At 41.2% G+C, this 20,172-nt stretch overlaps 3 protein-coding genes across 3 annotated transcripts in view; all 3 read right to left on the bottom strand.

Annotated features, from left to right (window-relative positions):
• LOC101350070 (protocadherin alpha-C2) overlaps nucleotides 1-8,627 on the bottom strand; it is a 195,284-nt gene extending 186,657 nt beyond the window's left edge. The window contains exon 1 of the mRNA XM_012556890.2: nucleotides 5,727-8,627. Coding sequence (XP_012412344.1) covers nucleotides 5,727-8,120 — 2,394 coding nt within the window. The 5' untranslated portion in view covers nucleotides 8,121-8,627. The remainder of the gene's footprint in view (nucleotides 1-5,726) is intronic.
• Nucleotides 8,628-11,410: 2,783 nt separating this feature from the next.
• Nucleotides 11,411-14,157, bottom strand: LOC101346238 (protocadherin alpha-9). Its single transcript, XM_004381159.2, has one exon. It carries the CDS (start codon nucleotides 14,152-14,154, stop codon nucleotides 11,725-11,727), a length of 2,430 nt encoding a protein of 809 aa, XP_004381216.2. The 5' UTR covers nucleotides 14,155-14,157; the 3' UTR covers nucleotides 11,411-11,724.
• A 3,841-nt stretch (nucleotides 14,158-17,998) lies between these two features.
• LOC101345985 (protocadherin alpha-8) overlaps nucleotides 17,999-20,172 on the bottom strand; it is a 2,476-nt gene continuing 302 nt past the window's right edge. The window contains 1 exon segment of the mRNA XM_023735622.1: nucleotides 17,999-20,172. This exon segment is cut by the window's right edge and continues 158 nt beyond it. Coding sequence (XP_023591390.1) covers nucleotides 18,068-20,172 — 2,105 coding nt within the window. The 3' untranslated portion in view covers nucleotides 17,999-18,067.

Raw genomic sequence — 20,172 nt, 5'->3', positions numbered from 1 at the left:
GATTTTCTTGCGTTAAAGAACCTCTCGTTGGAGAACAACGACATCCTGTGGCTCAGTATGTAAGTGCGTTTGAGTTTACTTTTACTATTTCTTTATTCTGCATTGCCTCTTTCTTATAATTCCTTCGTATTTGTCTATGTTTTCGTTGTTGTTTTTGGCTTCTAAAAATCTGTCATTATGTCTCCGTTGTGTGCAATCGCTACCTCTTTAAAGGTCTTTTTGATGTACAAATTAGAATTTCATAGAAGAGCTTTTCTTGATTATAGACGTCTAACAGAATATGCTGCTGCACCAACTATATAATCATGTATCTAAACATGAAAAAAAATCCATATTTGTAAGATATTAGTGATACTGGTTTAGTTTTTTTTTTTTTAGACTCTTAGAAACTGATCATTTTGGAATGGTCTCTTATAGTCTATTCCATTCCTAACACTCCATACTTTACTGTTTCTTAATATTTATACTATTAAATTATTCTAAACATTTTGTCTAATCATATACATAACTCAAGATAGAAAGTTTCTAGTTATCACCTCAAGATATCAGGATTTCAAATCAAAGGTGACATATAAATTTACTTATCAGTTTATCCAAATATTTCTCTGCTTTGCTGTTAATGAATTTTCTCATCACCAACTCCTGGGAACACGATGAATGTTTCTAAGACTTTTTTCTCATTTTAAAGGTTTTTTTTCAATCATTGTATCTGTTCAGACTGAACGGTTTAGTTTCCTTCCTGTAGGAAACTTAAATTTGAATTATATCCATTGCTTATTTGACAAAGATAATCTTCCAAAAGAATCACACTGGATCAGGAATTCAGATTATATTTGTCTGCTTACTCATAGTCATTCTATTCCAGTAATGGTTTAAAGAGCCTAGAATATAAGTTATTATAAACCCCCTTCATTCACTGAATTTTATTTTTGCATTTTTACCTCAAATTAAAATTTGAAATTTACATAATAATTTTTATCAGTTGAAATAAATTTTATCAGTGTTGTCTTAAAGAATAGGTTTTAATCATTCAAGGCTATAAGAAGCCAACTGTCGAATATGTGAAATCCTGATAAGATGGCAACCACCAAGAAAACCCAAAATTTAGCTACTAAAAAAATTGCAAGTGAGTGTGCAAGAGATTCTTAGGTTTTATGCAAAACTGAACTTCAATTCTTCATTTTGAACATTTTCAAAAACAGTGATTCAGTGATGATAAATTTATGCCACAGATTTATAGTTCTAGTCACTTTTAATTCTTTTTTGAATTGTGGAAGACAAATTTTAGACCAACATATTTGCATAAGGAAAAGAGCAAGATAAAATGTTTAGCATATTGCTAAATTTAAAAAGGCAGATAACTAAAAACTTAAAAACCTCCTCATGTTTGCTAATTGAAATAACCCAATCCCTTTGGGTATGATTAAATCTTGAGTTCCATTCCATTTTGGCTAAAAGGATTGCTTGTGAAGTAAGTACAAATAAACATAATTTTAAATCCCCTGACTTCCAAAACTTTCATTAACTAATAATAAAAGTCCACAAAAAAAAGCTGTGGACTCCTTAGTCATCTTGAAACCTGGTATCACAAATATTATGGCAATAAGAACTAAAAACCACTCATTATTAGCCTCATTTTAATGCCATCTAATAATGAGCATGTTAAACGTGATTATTAAAATGATATGCTTGAAGAGTTTGAAAAGAAATGGACTAATTCCTTTATTGGCAAGAATGTGAAAAGCAATCCTTGATTTGAGAGAATTCCCAGTTTCATGCCTCTGAATTGAATGGAAGAAGTGCCCCAGAAATTTTCTAAAATATTTATGTTAATAACAGAGCCAGTAGTAGCCATTCTCAGAATGAAATCAGTAAATTTTGTCTTCATTATCTATCAACTTCTCATTCTGAACTCTCTCCTCATTTCCTCTCCTTTCTGCACTTCCTCCTCCATAGATTTTAGGGTTATCATGCTGCTGGATAAAATAATAACTTGTTATGTTAACATTTGATGAATATTTTAAAGAAAATGTCTAAATGAAAGCAAAGTAAAATAAATAAGACTAAATTAGTAAATGCATAATACTTTGTTTCATTAATAGTTCAGATGAAAAGATGTCTTTGGATAAGACTGTTCTTCAGAAACTGTGCACTAACATTATAAAGAGCTGAGAGAGGGCAGATGTAAGAAGAAGGAAGTCAAAATACAAGCTAAAAGAAAGCTAAGTATGAAGGATGTTGACAGGTCTGGGGATCTATGATTATAGAAGCTGACGGCACACAAAAGTACAAAAATAAATGACAGACACAATTTTCAGATTTGTATTGGAAATCAAAATACATACTTTAGGGAAGGAGAAAATATTGAGCTATATATTGATGTTAAATACACTTTTAACTGTACCTTTATTGTTTGTACTCTAAAGATGTTATTGCTCTGTTCGGAGATCTTCTTGAATAAAAACTATAACTGGGTACCCAATAACATTAAAAAAAAAAAAAAAAACCTGCTGAATGAAAACAAAAAAAAATCATATAACTGAACAAATACACAATAACTCAGTACCTTTATAGCTATATTAGAAAGAATAAGAAATTATAAAAGCAAATATACCCATAATTGTCCATACTATAATGAGCATTATCTCTTTGGAAGTCTGGGGACCTAACCAGGAGAATCTTCACCTTTGAGTTTAAATCACCTCCTAGCATTTAAACTATAAGACTTAAACTCATAGAAAATTAAAATTAATAGTTATTACCGAACTATAGGATTGATGGAGAGATGGATGCATCTGCAGACCTAAGACTTTTATTATTGACACAAGCTGTTAATAAAAAATAAGACTTTGGGATATTAGTAAATATTCAGGCACTCTTTTCCCCCAAATAGCCAAGGGAAAAGCATTTATTTCATCAACTTATTTAATATAGTAATCAATACATTTTGTCCTATTCATTAATTTATCATCTATAATCTCTAAATTTGAAAAATGCCATAGAAAGTATTAACATTTAAATCAATGCCATGCTTATATTCTTGCTAAAACTGTCCTTTTCTGTGTTTCTAAACTTGAATGACTATTTCAAGCTTTATTGGAAGCTATTTATAAAGTACATACTAAGCTGTGTAAGAAATTCAATCTGCACACTGAAAGGGAAAGGAAAAAGTAATCACTAGGAACCAGAGTCAGGTTGATAGATTAGTTGCATTATGAATCATGAAATAATGCTAGAATTAATCGAAGAAACAAAAAAAATGAAATCATGGGTATCAGGTAAGAATCAGTTTCAGAAAGATATAATAGATAGGGTATCACTGATACCATGCAGTTAAATTGGCTTGCATTTCTGAGTCTATATCATCCAACCCACCTCTGTTTAAGAGGAATCGAGAAACTATTAAACTAAACTGCTCTATATGATTTGAGATCAGTACAAAAACAACTTCTAAGATAATTCAAATTTCTTTTTAGAATTCCAATATTAATTTTTTCAATCACCTCATATGCATGAGAAAGTTAGATAATGACAAAGGAAGACAGAAGAAGAATTAATACCTTCCAACTGTGGTGTTGGTCAATAATATTGAATATACTGTGGACTACCGGAAGAACGTACAAATTAGTCTTACAAGAAATACAACCAGATGTTCCTCAGAGAATGGTGAAGCTTTGATGTCTTAATTTGGACATGCCATCAGGAAAGACCAAAAGGACGTCATGTTTGGTAAAGCAGAGACCACTGAAGCAAGGGAAGCCCTCAATGAGATGGATTGACACAATAGTCGCAACAATAGACTCAAGCATACCAATGATCATTAATATGGAGAACGACTGGGCAATATTTCATTCTGTTGTCTGTAGGGTCACCTTGAGTCAGAGCCAACTCAATGGCAACTAAAAACAAAAACATTAATTTGGACTAGAGTTAACATTTTCCTTTTCCTTAAAATTAGAAATGATTGTCAAATGCTCCCCATTTTTTAAATATAATCATGGCTCCTTCCTCAAAGTGGAAGAGCTAATACTTGAATGTCATAAGCAATGCCTAATGCTGACAAAGGAGCAGGTAATGAAGAGCTGCTAAATAAATTGTGTAAATAACTATGAAATACACTTTTCCTTCTCCCAAGAAAGTAAACAATGCACACTGAGCACAGATATTACCACTATCGAGAAAAAAAAGAAATGAAAAGAAAATTTAAAAGCTCAGAACATCTAACTTAATTCCCAAGATTAGGAAATATACTTACTGTATAATTGAGGATAAAGTGTAATCACTGAATTTTGAAGATCTAATATGTCATATAAGTTATGTTGCACTACATATATCCGATAGTTCGGGGTGTAAAGAGCCCATTTTTGCCACGAAGATATATTGCTAAGTCTAGTATTTTTGTTGAATAATGTAATACAGGTCATTTCAAATTTTATATTTGAAAATGAAATAAACTTATGAATTAATATATCTCACAGCATAATGTATCTTGAAATGTATCTTACAAATAATTGTAAAATAAAATAGTTATGAAAATAAACCATTGAAAACTGTGGCCAAAATAAAATATTTGTATTGGAAAACATAAATGGATTGAGAAAAATGGCATATTTTAAAACCTGGTTAGGAGAGACAAAATATAAAATAATCTTCTAGAATTAACTACAAGTAGTCACCAACTTATTGCATATCAGAGTTAGCAGCAACTGTCAGTGTATCTGGAACATTACGTTTTCCAGGGAGGAAGTTCTGAGAAGATGCATACAGGGCATATGGAAAAGTTGCTGAGTCATGTGAACATGCTCCAAGCATTTGATCAGGATAATATGATGGAAGAGATTGATGGAAAAATCTTCCATATGGCAAGAAAGCTAAATTTAGAACTTGATATTCCCCATGTGGAACAGCTCATAGATCACAAAGAAGGGGAATTGACAGATCAAGACTTAACGGATTTTGAAGAGGAAAGAAATGCTGAAGAAGAAAGAAATCATAAGGAAGAGGAAAGAGAAGTTGTCAAAAATTTTTACAGTGAAAGGGTTAGCTGGTTTTTTTTCTAAACTATTTAGGGGCTTTGGCTGCTTGAAAACGTGGACTCAAATGCTGATTGCTTCGCTAAAGTCAAAAGGCAGATACAGGAAAAAGTGAGATGTTACTGTGAAATACAAGAAGAAAAAAAGAAAAGGACCATACAGAAAACTCTCATTAATCTTCTAACTAGAAACCCTATGCCCATTCCCGGGGATAATCCAGATGATACAGAACCTTCCATGAGTGGAGTTATTACCACAACTGACAAAATGCCGACATAGTTCAACTCTTCTTCATTCTCTGCAGTAAATTTTTATGACGTGTGTATTTTTTATGTATTTATGTATTGAAATATATCTGTAAGTTCATATGTAATTTTTCAACCCCCAGGGCAAACAAAGATCAGATATATAAAAGCTGCTGATAGTAAAAGACAATAATAATTAAAAGAAAATAAACGAACAAAAAAGGTATTGATTTACACCACAACCGACTTCAGACGGAGTCGACCGAAGGGAACACCATCGACAATCAGGGACCACCTGTATATTACAGTAGGTGCTACAAGACATATTTGAGGAGAAACAGCGTACACAATAAAAAAAAAAAGATATTCCTGGAATTATATTTGAGAACATACAACGAGAATAAACATTCACAAAACAAAATATGAAAATAAAAACGTAATAACCCACCTTCCCAGAATGGTCCCCTGAAATTGCCTGTTCTTCCACTTCCACATCAGGTACTGGACAGGGTGGGAGGCTGGGGCTGAAGGCCATGAGGTCGGTCTTGGGCGGCCCCTCCCCAGAGCACACTCTCTGCCGCCTCTGCTGCGAGTACGACCAGCTCCCCACTGCGCTGGAGCACACCAGCGCGGGCTTCCCCGGCCCGCACGCTCCTTCTGTCGGCGGCACCGAGCACCGCAGCGCCGTGTACAGCAGCAGCGTGAGCACCAGCAGGCTGGACACCGCACAGATGGCGATGATCAAGTACACGTTGACATCCATCAGTGCCGCCTCCCTGCCTGAGGGGCCCGCCAACGCCAGCGACGAAGCCTTCAGCGCCTGGCCGCTCTCCACCAGTGAAATTAGCACGGTGGCCGTGGCCGCCAGCGGCGGCTCCCCGTGGTCCTTCACCAGCACCAGCAGGTGCTGGCGCGGCGCGTCCGCCTCGTCCAGGGCGCGCGTCGTGCTCACCTCGCCCGTGTACAGACCCACGCGGAAAGGGCTGCGCGCGCCGCCTGCCGCCAGCTGCAGCTCGTATGACAGCCACGCGTTGTAGCCCGAGTCGGCGTCCACCGCGCGCACCTTCGCCACCACGTGGCCCGCGCCCACAGACCACGGCACCAGCTCGCTCACTGCGACGCCCGCGACTCCTGCCGCAGGCGGCAGGAGCGCCGGCGTGTTGTCGTTCTCGTCCAGCACGAACACCTGCAGCGTCACGTTGCTGACCAGAGGCGGGAAGCCCGCGTCGCGCGCGCTCACCTGGAACTGCAGCAGCTCCAGCTCTTCGTGGTCCAGCGGCTGTAGCGCGTACACCTTGCCGCTCTCGGCGTGCACCGACACGTAGCTCGACAGCGCGCGCTCGCCCACCCGCCGCTCCACCAGCGAGTAGGACACCAGCGCGTTCTCCTTAGCGTCCGCGTCGTGCGCGGACACCGTGAAGATGTGGCAGCCCGGCGGGTTGTTCTCCTTCACCAACACAGTGTACTCGGGCTGCTCGAACGCGGGCACGTTGTCATTCACGTCGGCCACCTCCACGGACACGCTGGCTGTGGCAGACAGAGAAGGAGAGCCCCCGTCCCGCGCCGTCACCGCCAGCTCATAGGCCGACACTTTTTCGCGGTCCAGGGTGCCTTCAAGCACTAGTGAGTAGTAATTCTTAAAAGTAGACAACAGTTTGAAGGGGACACGGGGCGTCAGGGTGCAGGTCACCTGCCCGTTGACACCTGAGTCACGGTCGGATACGCTGATTAGGGCGATGACGGTGCCCTCCTGAGCATCCTCTCTGACCGGGAGAGACAAAGAATTGACAGCCACCACAGGTGGATTATCGTTTTCGTCCAGGATTTCCACTAGGACGGTGCAGTGACCAATCATAGGTGGGGTTCCTTTATCTGTTACATCTACATGAATTTCATAAGTATTACTATCCTCAAAGTCAATACCGTCATGTACTCTTATTTCTCCCGTTGTTTCATTAATTAGAAATTTCCTTCTTATACTGGATGGGACCAAAGTGCTAAATGAATATATCATTTCTTTGTTTATTCCTTCATCCGCATCAGAAGCGTTTAGCCTTATTACTAACGTTTGGTTTGCTGGATTTTCATACATCCTAACTTCATAAACAGGTCGATCGAATATAGGGGCATTATCATTGGCATCCAACACCAGGATCAGCAGAGAAATAGATCCAGTGAGTTCAGGTTTGCCTCCGTCAGTTGCGGTTAGTAATAATTTAACCTGAGGATTTTCTTCGCGGTCCAGCAGTTTTCGCAGAACTAGTGCTGGGAATTTGCCTTTGTCCTTTTTGTTTATAATATCAAGAATGAAAAACTCATTTGGACTGAGTTTGTAAGTAAGCATTGCGTTCTCTCCAGCATCAGCATCAGATGCGCCTTCTAGCGGAAATCGGGAGTCAAGCAGTCGAGATTCGTGTATTGAGAGCTTTTGTTCTATTACAGAGAACACCGGCGGGTTGTCGTTAATGTCCCTCACCTCCACCTCCACATGGAAAACCTGCAGCGGCTTTTCCACGATCACCTCCAGGTGGATGCTGCACACCGCGCTCCGCCCGCACAGCTCTTCGCGGTCGATCCGAGAATTCACAAACAAAATGCCGTTCTGCAGATTCACCTCCAGAAGGTCCGCGCAGTCTTTGGACACCACCCGGAACAGGCGCGGCACCAACTCCGCTAGCTCTAGGCCCAGGTCCTGCGCAATGCGGCCCACGAAAGTGCCATGTTTTGCCTCTTCCGGGACCGAGTAGTGAACCTGGCCGCGCCCCGCCTCCCATATTCTGAGGAGCAGAAGCGACAGCAGCAGACGCTGGGCTCCCTGACAGCTAGGCCTGAAAACCAACATCGTACCTTTCTCCTGTTATACAAATCGATGAGTCAGCTGTCTTGAGGAGCACACAACCTTCGAAATTTCCTATTCGATTTCTTACATCCAATCTTCTTGAAACGCTGAGATCTCAGAATGTACTCCTTGAGAAACAGTGATTTACGCCTTTGTTCTAAATAATCATTTTGTGGAAGACAGCGACATCCGGTGGCTTAACGTGTAAGTACAATTCGGTGAGTTTAACAACTTTTGTTTCATATTTTTTACATTTATATTTGCGTATTTTTATTTCTGTGATCTTTTAAGGGTTCATATTGTACCATTTTGAATGGAAAAATAAATGTTGAACCTAAGTCCGAAGTTTTCTTGAAACAGAATCTCACAGAACTATTACCCTCCCTAACCACATGCTTATCATTAGCTGAATTTCAAAATGTCTTTAATAGCTGTATAATACTGACTGTACTAGTTTTTTGTTGGATGACAAGTTTAGGTCTCTTTAAGTTATATCACATTTCAATTCTCTTTGTCATTATTTTGAGATTCAACACCGTATTTAGACACTAATCTCAAGACACCAATTCTCTGTAAGATGTTCACAACTCCTAAGTTTTGGACATCATTAGACTGTAGGCTTCAACATCAGACATTTCTCCATACTGATTACTATTGTCCAACTTACAGCCATGTGATTAAGAAAATCATTTAACATCTGTCTCAGTTTCCACTTCCATAACATTGGTATAGTAATTATGGCATATTAAGAGACCAGGATAGTACCTTGAAAATGAATGCTTTGCAAATGGTAAGTACTCTGAGGCCTCCACTTGACCACATTTATGTTTTCATGATGGTCAAGATCAAAATTGGCTCTTCGGGAAAATGGTTACCTATAAAAATGTTGTCATTCTACAATGCTTTATTATTGCTATTGCATAGGCTGAGGGTTTGTATCTCCTGTCTTTAAGAAAGCAGAAAAATTATTTTATTGAAAAATCAGTCATATATAAAGAAGTTTCATTTTATGATATACAGCTTACATGGATAAAAAATCTTAATTATGATTCTAAATAAAATAACTTACAAATTTATATTTTCTACTTTCAGAGACAGCTGCTTTCATCTTTGTTACTATTTAAGCTTTCCAAATACCCAAAAGATACAGTTCAGGAATTTATCTAATAGTTTATCAATACCAGTAAAGTTTTTTTTTTTATCACTGCCTGCAATAAAAATATTTTTCACTCAAAGGTTCTTGGAATAAAGCATCCAGTAACTAAAATTCTCCATTAATATCTATGCTACTGAAAAAATTTCAGGTTTCTGGAGAAAAATGTAGAACAAACTTCTAACTCAAAAAAAGACCAGACTTACTGTCCTGAAAGAGACTGGAGAAACCCCAAGAGCATGGCCCAGACACCCTTTTAGCTTAGTAATGAAGTCACTCCTGAGATTGACCTTTTGGTCAAAGATAAGACAGGCCCATAGGACAAAAAGAGACTAAAGGGGCACACCAGCCCAGGGGCAAGGATTAGAAGGCAGGAGGGGGCAGGAAAGCTGATAACAGGGAACTCAGGATCGAGAAGGGAGAGTACTGACATATCATGGGGTTGTTAACCAATGTCATAAAACAATATGTGTACTAACAGTTTAATGAGAAGCTAGCTTTTTTAAACCTTCATCTAAAGTACAATAATTTTTTTTTTAAAACTTCACGTTTCTCCTTTTCAAAAAAAAAAAAGGAAATTTAATAATAGGACCTTTGGCCTTATCCAGAGGTTAACTTCTTTAATTTATTTTATTATTTTAAAAGATAATTTTAAAGAAATCAATAATTTTGAACTCTTTTAGTTGTCATTAAGAGTTTGTCGCTCTATTAAGAGCAACAAGGTGTTCACAGCTCTTCTGAGAATTTGTATATGATGACAGCCCACGTTCTGGGAGAGAATAAAGATTAATATAAAGGACTAAATTACCAATTATGTCAACTCCAGCCATCAATAATCCAGCCACCTATATATTTTATAATTATGGAAGACAGAGTAAGTACTCAATAAATGATACTAGCTCTAAGAGACTAGGGAAGTTGTTTTGGGGGCAAATCAACATTTCAATTCATGTTACATCATCATATACATGAGCCCAAGTTCATCTGGCATATGGAACCTGAAAAAAAGTACAAGGCCAGAGATATTTGACGGTATAATTCTGGATTCTGGATTTAAGTTGAGTTGTTAGTTGACAAATCTACAAAGGTTTGGCTATAGAAGCTCAGAGAGTCTTGAAACAAGTAGAAAAAATAGATTGCTTTGTAGTGTATTGCAAACATGTGTTCTATAGGTGAAAAGAAAAATTCTGAAATATTTTATTTCAAATGAATTTTACCTGCATTTTCATGGTTATATTCTGGCTCTATTCTCAAGGTCACTCTGATTTTGCTTCACTAAATTTTTAATTAAAGAATACTGTGTAAAATATCTGACACAACATAACATAGCTGAAAGAGAAAAAGAAATATAAACCACATAAAAAAAAACTCATCAGAAGCTTTTAAAAAATAAATTAGAAAATAAAAAGATAGGTTGCGCTAAATGTAGAATGTAGAGAACCACCAATTTGAAAATCGTAAACTACAGTCCAGGATATATAATTGTAACATGTAGCAACTACAAGTGCACCATCTCTTCTACAGAGCTCTGTCTTTTGGACTACTGAGAGAAGAAGAAAATCCTCATCTAAACTGGTGGAAGTATTTTTTCTTTTTTTTAATTCCAGAACAGGAATTTCAAGAGAAGTCATAGTGTGCAGTGTAGGTATATCTTTGTATGCCTTGGCATTTTATCACTAAACTGAGGAATTTTCAGTAAAAAAAGAGAAGGTCTTCTGGAGGAAAGAAAGTATCTGTCAGGAAGTATTTTTTCCAATATCAGATAAAACTTTTCAAGAAACATTTCAGGTGTACAAAAATCTTCAATCAACATATTCTTATGGTCTACATTGTCAGATAATTAGGCACATATTTTATACAAGTTGAAATTACTGTATTTGTAACATTTATGGTCAGAATTAGCTTCCTAAAGTAGAGCAACTCTTTTCTAGGGTTTGTTGGAAGTTACTTGTTGAAGTATTAGATAGATATTGAACAGTGCTGAACAACCATGTGCACACAGTTTCTGCCCAGGGGAAAATAGAAACTAACAAGTAAACAAGGTAAGAATTACTATTTATTTCTCCCATGGTGTTTCTTATAAAAATATAATTAGATTAAAATGCTACGTGGGATTTAGAAATGAATAAAATATGGAGTGGTGTTAAAGTATACTTAATGTGTAACAACTGAACTGGTTTTAACACCTAATACTTTTCAGTTGCTATGGAGGCTCTGGTCAGTCATTCAATGCGACTCGCATAACAGATACTAAATAAAATTGACTCCACACCCAATACCCATCTGTTGCATGCACAATTCAGAATGGGTCTCAAACGGAGAGTCAAAACACACAAACCTCTAAAGTTCAAGTATCGGATGTTCTGTGATTAAAAGAGAAAGATCTGGGAGAGATTCAGAATAAACAGAGTATTTAATTTTACAGTGTGAAGTCATTTTTTTTTAATGTCAACACTAAAATAAATGAATAAATAAAATACTAGAGCAACCTACCTTCCCTGAAGAGTCCGTAGAAGTATGTGCATCTCCCATTTCATCTGCAGATCCAGGACAGGGCGGAAGGCTGGGGCTGAAGGCCATAAGGTCGGTCTTGGGCGGCCCCTCCCCAGAGCACACTCTCTGCCGCCTCTGCTGCGAGTAGGACCAGCTCCCCACAGCGCTGGAGCACACCAGCTTGGGCATCCCCTGCCCGCACTCGCCTTCTGTGGGCGGTGCCGAGCACCGCAGCGCCGTATACAGCAGTAGCGTGAGCACCAGCAGGCTGGACACCGCACAGATGGCGATGATCAGGTACACGTTGATATCCACCAGCGCCACCTCCTGGCCCGTGGAGCCCGACGATGCCCGCGACGACGTCTTCAGCGCCTGGCCACTCTCCACCAGCGACACCAGCACAGTGGCCGTGGCAGCCAGCGGCGGCTCCCCGTGGTCCTTCACCAGCACCAGCAGGCGCTGGCGGGGTGCGTCTGCCTCGTCCAGGGCGCGCGACGTGCTCACCTCGCCAGTGTACAGACCCACGCGGAACGGGCTGCGCGTACTGTCCACTGCTGGTTGCAGCTCGTATGACAGCCACGCGTTGTAGCCGGAGTCCGCGTCCACCGCGCGCACCTTCGCTACCACGTGGCCCGCACCGGCTGACCGCGGCACCAGCTCGCTCATCGCGCCTCTCACGCCGCCTGACCCAGGCGGCAGGAGCGCCGGTGCGTTGTCGTTCTCGTCCAGCACGAACACCTGCAGTGTCACGTTGCTGCCCAGAGGCGGGAAGCCCGCGTCGCGCGCGCTCACCTGGAACTGCAGCAGCTCCAGCTCTTCGTGGTCCAGCGGCTGCAGCGCGTACACTTTGCCGCTCTCGGCGTGCACCGACACGTAGCTCGACAGCGCACGCTCGCCCACCCGCCGCTCCACCAGAGAGTAGGACACCAGCGCGTTCTCCTGCGCGTCCGCGTCGTGTGCCGACACCGTGAAAATGTGGCAACCTGGCTGGTTGTTCTCCTTCACGAACACCGTGTATTCGGGCTGTGCAAACGTGGGAGCGTTGTCGTTCATGTCGGCCACCTCCACGAACACGCTGGCCGCGGCCGACAGAGAAGGAGAGCCCCCGTCCCGCGCCGTCACCACCAGCATATAGTCAGACACGCTCTCGCGATCCAGGGCGCCATCCAGCACCAATGAATAGTAATTCTTGAAGGTGGATACCAGCTTGAAAGGGACACGGGGTGTCAGGGAACAGGTCGCCTGCCCATTTACACCTTCGTCTTCGTCAGTCACGCTGATTAGGGCGATGACAGTGCCTGGCTGTGCGTTCTCTTTAACAGGGAGCCAGAGCGTTTTGACAGTCAACTCTGGAGCATTGTCATTAGCATCTACAATATTTACCAGAACTGTACAATGACCAGCCAGTGGTATATGGCCTTTGTCAATAGCCTCTATTCGGATTTTATAGGCTTTACTTTCTTCAAAATCAATATGTCCTGTTGCTGTAAGTTCCCCACTTATGGGGTCTATGTGAAATTTATGTTTTACGGTTAGAGGAACATCATTAGTGAATGAATATACTATATCTCCATTCGAGCCTTCGTCTAAATCTGAGGCGTTCAGTTTAATTACCAATGTTCCGTTAGGAACATTTTCTGGTAATTTGACTTTATAGAGTGTTTTGTCAAAAGTCGGGGCGTTGTCATTGGCGTCAAGCACCGTGATAAGTAACTGAACACTTCCAGTCAGCTCGGGCTTCCCGCCATCAGTGGCTATGAGAAATAAGTGAAGCTCCGGAGATTCTTCCCTGTCTAAAAGCTTCTTTAATACAAGTCCAAGAGGTTTTGCCTCTTCGTCATTGACTGGGACGTCCAGTGAGAAATGTTCATTGAGGCTCAGTCTGTAAGTCAGCAGAGCGTTGGCCCCGATATCTGAATCGGACGCGCCCTCTAGCGAAAAATGAGAGTCAAGCAGCCTGGATTCCGGGATGAACAGAGTCTTTTGTGTCGCCGGAAACACAGGCGGGTTGTCGTTAATGTCCTTCACCTCCACCTCTGCATGGAAAACCTGCAGCGGCTTGTCCACGATCACCTCCAGGTGGATGCTGCACACCGCGCTCCGTCCGCACAGCTCTTCGCGGTCGATCCGAGAATTCACAAACAAAATGCCGTTCTGCAGATTCACCTCCAGAAGGTCCGCGCGGCCTCTGGAATCCAACTGGAAAAGACGCGGCACCAGTTCCGCCAGCTCCAGGCCCAGGTCCTGCGCGATGCGGCCCACGAAGGTGCCGTGTTTGGCCTCCTCGGCGACTGAGTAGCGGACCTGGCCTCTCGCTGGCTTCCAGGAGGCGAGGAGCAGAAGCAAAAGCAGCAGATACCTGGCCCCTGGGTCGCCTCGACTTGAGTACATTTCAAATACTCAAGCTTTTTTCTAATTAGCAAAAATTGTCTCAAAATTAAGAGTTTTCTAATCGCTTCAGTCCAGTCCTGGTGTGTTCGCCATCGCTCAGCACCCGCAGAGAGAAAAAGAGTGGAGCCTCTTTTCAGTGGGAAAATGGATGGCTTTATTTGTCTCGAATCAGAGAGAAATTCGTGGCGGAGAGTGACATCACGTGGCCCAAAGAGTAAGTACAAATTCCATGAATAAATATTCTAGCAACATCCTACTTCCTTTTATTTCGTCATCTGACTTTTTCTTAATTAATTGTTTATTTTTTAAATAGAGGACTACATTTCTCACGTTTGCTGGAGGCATTCGTAGGGAATACACTGCCTCTGAAAGTTTAGTCAGGCTAATTATGTTTTCTTATGCCTAGAAAACTTGCCAATTTTAAAATAGTGACAGAAATGAAGTGATAATAAAAGTGATTAAACAACTATGAATTTTAAATTGGAAAATTCTTTTGCTCTGGAATGCAGGTGCCCCCGTATTCCTAGATTCAGCATTTTGGTGTAAGAGATCTCCATGATTCAGTATCCCTAGGCCCTCTAGAATCCCAGAAATTTACTGGCAAAAGAGAAACATTCTCATGTCTGAAAACAGGACACAACGAAAATGAGGAAGTAGTATTTTTCTTAAATAATTTTAGAAATTGAAGATATGTTAAATATCTTAAGAAAGATAGGAATCTGCTTTAAGGTATTGTGTGGGAACAAATATTCTATACTTTTTATCTTTATTGGAGTTTATATAACCTGTTTCAAGAACTGTGTTGAGTTCCTTTACAGCTATATGCTTTCTAAGTCCTATCATTTATGAGAATTTGTCTCTTCTTTACACTCCCCAATACAGTTTATACTATGGCTTTGCATAATACGTTTCTATTTCATTATTGTTCATTCTTAGTACTTAGGGAAATTTCTTTTTTAAAAGTTACACTTGAGGTTATTTTTCTTCCTAGTGTTCTACTTAACAAGGAAAGCGCTCTTGTGAGCTCTTCTCACATAGTCCAAAGTTGCATCTTGATTTTAGTGCTTCCCAAGTCTAAAGCCAAAATTATCACAGTTACCTGAGCCATCGATGTTTTTGCATATCTATCTTTTCTTTCATATTCTTACTGCTACCAACCTAAGAGGAGCTTTTAACTAAATAATCAAAGATATTACTTAACTAATATCCTTGAAGTATCCTTGATTATTTTAGTACCTTCCTAGTTTATCTCCTTATCCACCCTAACCTTGTTAGCCCCTTGAAACACCGTCCTGAACCATGGTGTTGATTTCTTTCATTCAAAATCTTTGGATAGCTACTGATTTACTTTTGAAGAGAGTCTGAATTCCTTAGTCTAATTCTCAAAGATTTATTGTGTACTTAATTTTAAGAAAGAGAAAACACTATTGATGCAAAAGAACACAAAGATTTCAAACACCTACTCAGGACTCAGAAACACTGGTGACATAGTAGTTAAGAGCTACAGCTGTTAACCAAAATGTCAGAAGTTCATATCCACCAGGCGCTCATTGGAAACCCTACGGGGCACTTCTACTCTGTCCTACTCTGTCTTATAGGGTCGCTATGAGTCGGAATCAACTCGATGGCAACAGGTTTGGTTTTCTTTACTCAGGTCTCTGAAAGATCTGAGAGAAGCTTAAATATGGTCAAAAACAATCACTGTCAACATAAAGTAATCTATGTTTTCCCTGAGGAGCATTTAAATAACATTCCTAGACCCAAAAATTGTTTACACATCTGTGCTGCTAATTTCACTTACCATCTGAAAAACTGACTTTTAGATCTTTTTTTTTTTTTTCATTCTATCACACAGCATTCAAAATATTGAGACTGCCTGGGTTGTCGTGGTGACTTCATGAAAAATCATTTTTACATAAAATAAGATTGATATGAATGGCTATAATGATGGCTTTCTGACATTTTAAGTTTTCTTTTTCCAGTCATTAACTTCTTTTCCTCTTGGGAGTAATAATAAATATTACGCAGTTACCATTAACCAGACTCAGTTATAAGCAGTTTACAAATATTAACTTACCTGATACAAAAATTCTATCCAGTAGGTGTTACTATTACCATGCATAATTGTGAAATCAGGTGTTAAAATAACAAATGTCCTACTGAAGGGTGGGATTTGAATCCAGGGAGCATCAGAACCCACAGTACTTAATAACTAAGCTCTGATACCCTTCATTTTAAAGGAGTAGTTGGTAGATAAAAGCATTACCCTAGAGGGAATAGCGATAAGTATTAATATCCAAGACACAGTGTGAAAAGCACACCCCCAAAATGAAATTTAAATATCAATTAGAGAGTTGGAGAACCATAGAACTGACATGAAGTGAAGGGAGTTGTCAAATACAGTGGTAAGTGGTTGAAAGGACCCTTATTTATACTTATGGTATTTTGTAAAAACCAACTAAACATTTAGGAGGCGGATTCAGCAAATTTATACCTGAGAATTAGACAAAATAGAAAATGTAAGAGTAAGATCACTTTCAAAAAGGAAAAATACTTCATTCTATTAAATCAGTACAATAAACACAAGCATATAAAAAACACAAAGCCCTTAAAGTTGAGGACTATAATTTAAAAGATTCTTTTTATGTAACATGTTTTTACCAGTCAAAATGTTAGGCACTGACAAGCACTGAAAGAAATGTAAAACCAACCACAAAATCATACTGCTTTCAAATTACTGAGAGTCGGGAAAGGGGAATAAAAGATTACACTATTGCTACATAAAAGGATAAATTAAGAAATATATTAATAACAAAAACCAGTCGCCATTAAGCCATTACTGACTAATGGTGAGACCATAAGTGTCAGAATGAAACTGTGCTTCATAGGGTTTTAAATAGATAATTTTTCACAGTTTAACTCTACAATACTAAAGCTTCTTTCTTGACAGTGAGTCCTGATCGTCTTGAATATTCTGTGTAATAATGGTTTATAAGTTTTGGTCAGCAAAGTTGGGATTAATTCATAGGTACTCTTTTCTGACCAAAATGTTTATCTTTTAAGTCATATAAAAATGCAAATTAACTGTTAAATATTTTTCAGTAATTTTCCAACTTAGTAACAAAGAACTGATAGTAACTGACTCAATACTGATAGAGTTTAGCAGGTGTTTTTCAGACTAAAAACAATTATTTACTATACAGAGATCCTCAAAAAATATTTTAAATTGTTGACATGACTATAAAAATTTATCTGACAGTAAAAGCATATCTTAAAATAGTAAAATTCATAAATGACATCATATTGGGAAAGCATCAACAACTTGAAAAGGAAGAAATTACTATTTAGTACTTTATCATTAAACCACTTAAAATAGCATTATATGAACACTACAGACACTTATAACTACTAGACACTAAAAAGAATGGAGAAAATAGGATGGATGGACTGAGAGTAAAAAATACAAGTAATCATAAGAAAATATATAAAATGGAAAATAATTGAAGTAAGAAAGCACTGGTGGCTACTGGCTAAGAGCTCGGCTTCTAACCTAAAGGTCAACAGTTCGAATTCACCAGCTGCTCCTTGGAAACCATATGGGACAGTTCTACTCGTCCTATAGAGGGTCGCTATGAGTCCGCATCGACTCGACGGCAACGGGTTTGTTTGTTTGTTTTAATCAATAGTCAGCAAAAAGGAAACTTTTCCAAGTAAATTTGAGTTTGACTGGAAACTCAAGTTGTAATGTATGCTTACCAATATCTGATTGCACTGAGAACTAATTACTATTTTAAAATATTTTTTAAAAAATGCAATAATGTTTGAACCGAGAACGACTGCAAAATTATGGCAAACAGAACAAAAAATGTGAAATACGTTGGAAATAATTATAAAACTTCCAACTAAAGAATTTTTAATTGCAAAATATGAGTTGACTTACGTTGGCGTTTAAATCCTGCTGTTCGCTTACATCCTTTGACGCTGGACACGGTGGGAGGCTGGGGCTGAAGGCCATGAGGTCGGTCTTGGGCGGCCCCTCTCCAGAGCACACCCTCTGCCGCCTCTGCTGCGAGTACGACCAGCTCTCCACCGCGCTAGAGCACACCAGCGTGGGCTTCCCCGGCCCGCACGCGCCCTCTGTGGGTGGTGCCGAGCACCGCAGCGCCGTGTACAGCAGCAGCGTGAGCACCAGCAGGCTGGACACTGCGCAGATGGCGATGATCAGGTACACGTTGACATCCACCAGCGCCGCCTCAGGCCGCCCAGAGACCGCCGACGCCCGCGACGATGGCTTCAACGCCTGGCCGCTCTCCACCAGCGACACCAGAACAGTGGCCGTGGCCACCAGCGGCGGTTCCCCGTGGTCCTTCACCAGCACCAGCAGGCGCTGGCGCGGCGCGTCCGCCTCGTCCAGGGCGCGCGTCGTGCTCACCTCGCCCGTGTACAGACCCACGCGGAACGGACTGCGCGCGCCGCCCACCGCTGGCTGCAGCTCGTATGACAACCACGCGTTGTAGCCCGAGTCGGCGTCCACCGCTCGCACCTTCGCCACCACATGGCCAGCGCCCACAGACCGCGGCACCAGCTCGCTCTCTGCGCTCCTTGGGCCGCCTGACCCAGGCGGCAGCAGCGCCGGCGCGTTGTCGTTCTCATCCAGCACGAACACCTGCAGCGTCACGTTGCTGCCCAGAGGGGGGAAGCCCGCGTCGCGCGCGCTCACCTGGAACTGCAGCAGCTCCAGCTCCTCGTGGTCCAGCGGCTGCAGTGCGTACACCTTGCCGCTCTCGGTGTGCACCGACACGTAGCTCGACAGCGCGCGCTCGCCCACCCGCCGCTCCACTAGCGAGTAGGACACCAGCGCGTTCTCCTGAGTGTCCGCGTCGCGCGCTGACACCGTGAAGATGTGGCTGCCCGGCGGGTTGTTCTCCTTCACGAACACCGTGTACTCCGGCTGCGCAAACGCCGGCGCGTTGTCGTTCACGTCGGCCACCTCCACGGATATGCTGGCTGAGGCCGACAGGGAAGGCAAGCCCCCATCCCGCGCTGTCACCACTAGCTCGTAGGATGGCACGCTTTCGCGGTCTAGGGTGCTGTCCAGCACCAGCGAATAGTAATTCTTGAAAGTGGACACCAGCTTGAAGGGGCCGTGGGGCGTCAGGGAGCAGATCACCTGCCCATTTGCACCAGCATCTTGGTCGGACACGCTGATCAAGGCGATGACTGTACCAAGTGGAGCGTCCTCCCTGACCGGGAGGGACAATGAAGTCAAGATAATCTGAGGGATGTTATCATTAATATCTAAGATTTTTACTAAAATTGTACAATGACCCACCATCGGGGGGTGGCCTTTGTCCGTGGCATCAATGCGGATTTTATATGAATTCACTTTTTCAAAATCCAAATTCTTTTGAATTGTTATTTCTCCAGTATTTGAATTTATGCTAAACTGGGCAAAAACCATGGATGGAACAAGGCTATTAAACGAGTATGAAATTTCCTTATTCGCTCCTTCATCCCGATCAGAAGCATTAACTCTGATAACTACTGTTCCACTGTCAGAGTTTTCGAATATTCTTACTTCGTATTCAGACTGTTCGAAACTGGGAGCATTATCGTTCACATCCAGCACGGTGACCAGCAGCTGAACAGTGCCCGTGAGCTCAGGTTTGCCTCCATCAGTGGCCGTCAGGAATAAGTTATGCTCAGGTGCTTCCTCTCTGTCCAAGGATTTCCTTAACACGAGCTCAACCTGTTTATTCTCCTCGTTCTTTGAATTTACATCTAGTGTGAAGTATTCGCTAGCGCTAAGCCTATAGGTTAAAACGGAGTTAGCTCCAATATCTACATCCGATGCGCCCTCTAGCGGAAACCGTGAATCTGGCATTCTGGATTCTGAAACAAACAGCTTTTGTTCCTTTACCCCGAACACCGGCGGGTTGTCGTTAATGTCCCTCACCTCCACCTCCACATGGAAAACCTGCAGCGGCTTGTCCACGATCACCTCCAGGTGGATGCTGC

This window comes from Trichechus manatus, unplaced genomic scaffold, assembly GCF_000243295.1.
Source record: "Trichechus manatus latirostris isolate Lorelei unplaced genomic scaffold, TriManLat1.0 scaffold00080, whole genome shotgun sequence".
NCBI lineage: Eukaryota > Metazoa > Chordata > Mammalia > Sirenia > Trichechidae > Trichechus > Trichechus manatus.
Note: the sequence above shows the minus strand (reverse complement) of the source record. Positions and strands in the feature narration are given on the sequence as shown.

Excerpts from the sequence above, each read along its gene's own strand:
- LOC101346238 (XM_004381159.2), bottom strand. The coding sequence starts at position 14,154 with ATGTACTCAAGTCGAGGCGACCCAGGGGCCAGGTATCTGCTGCTTTTG.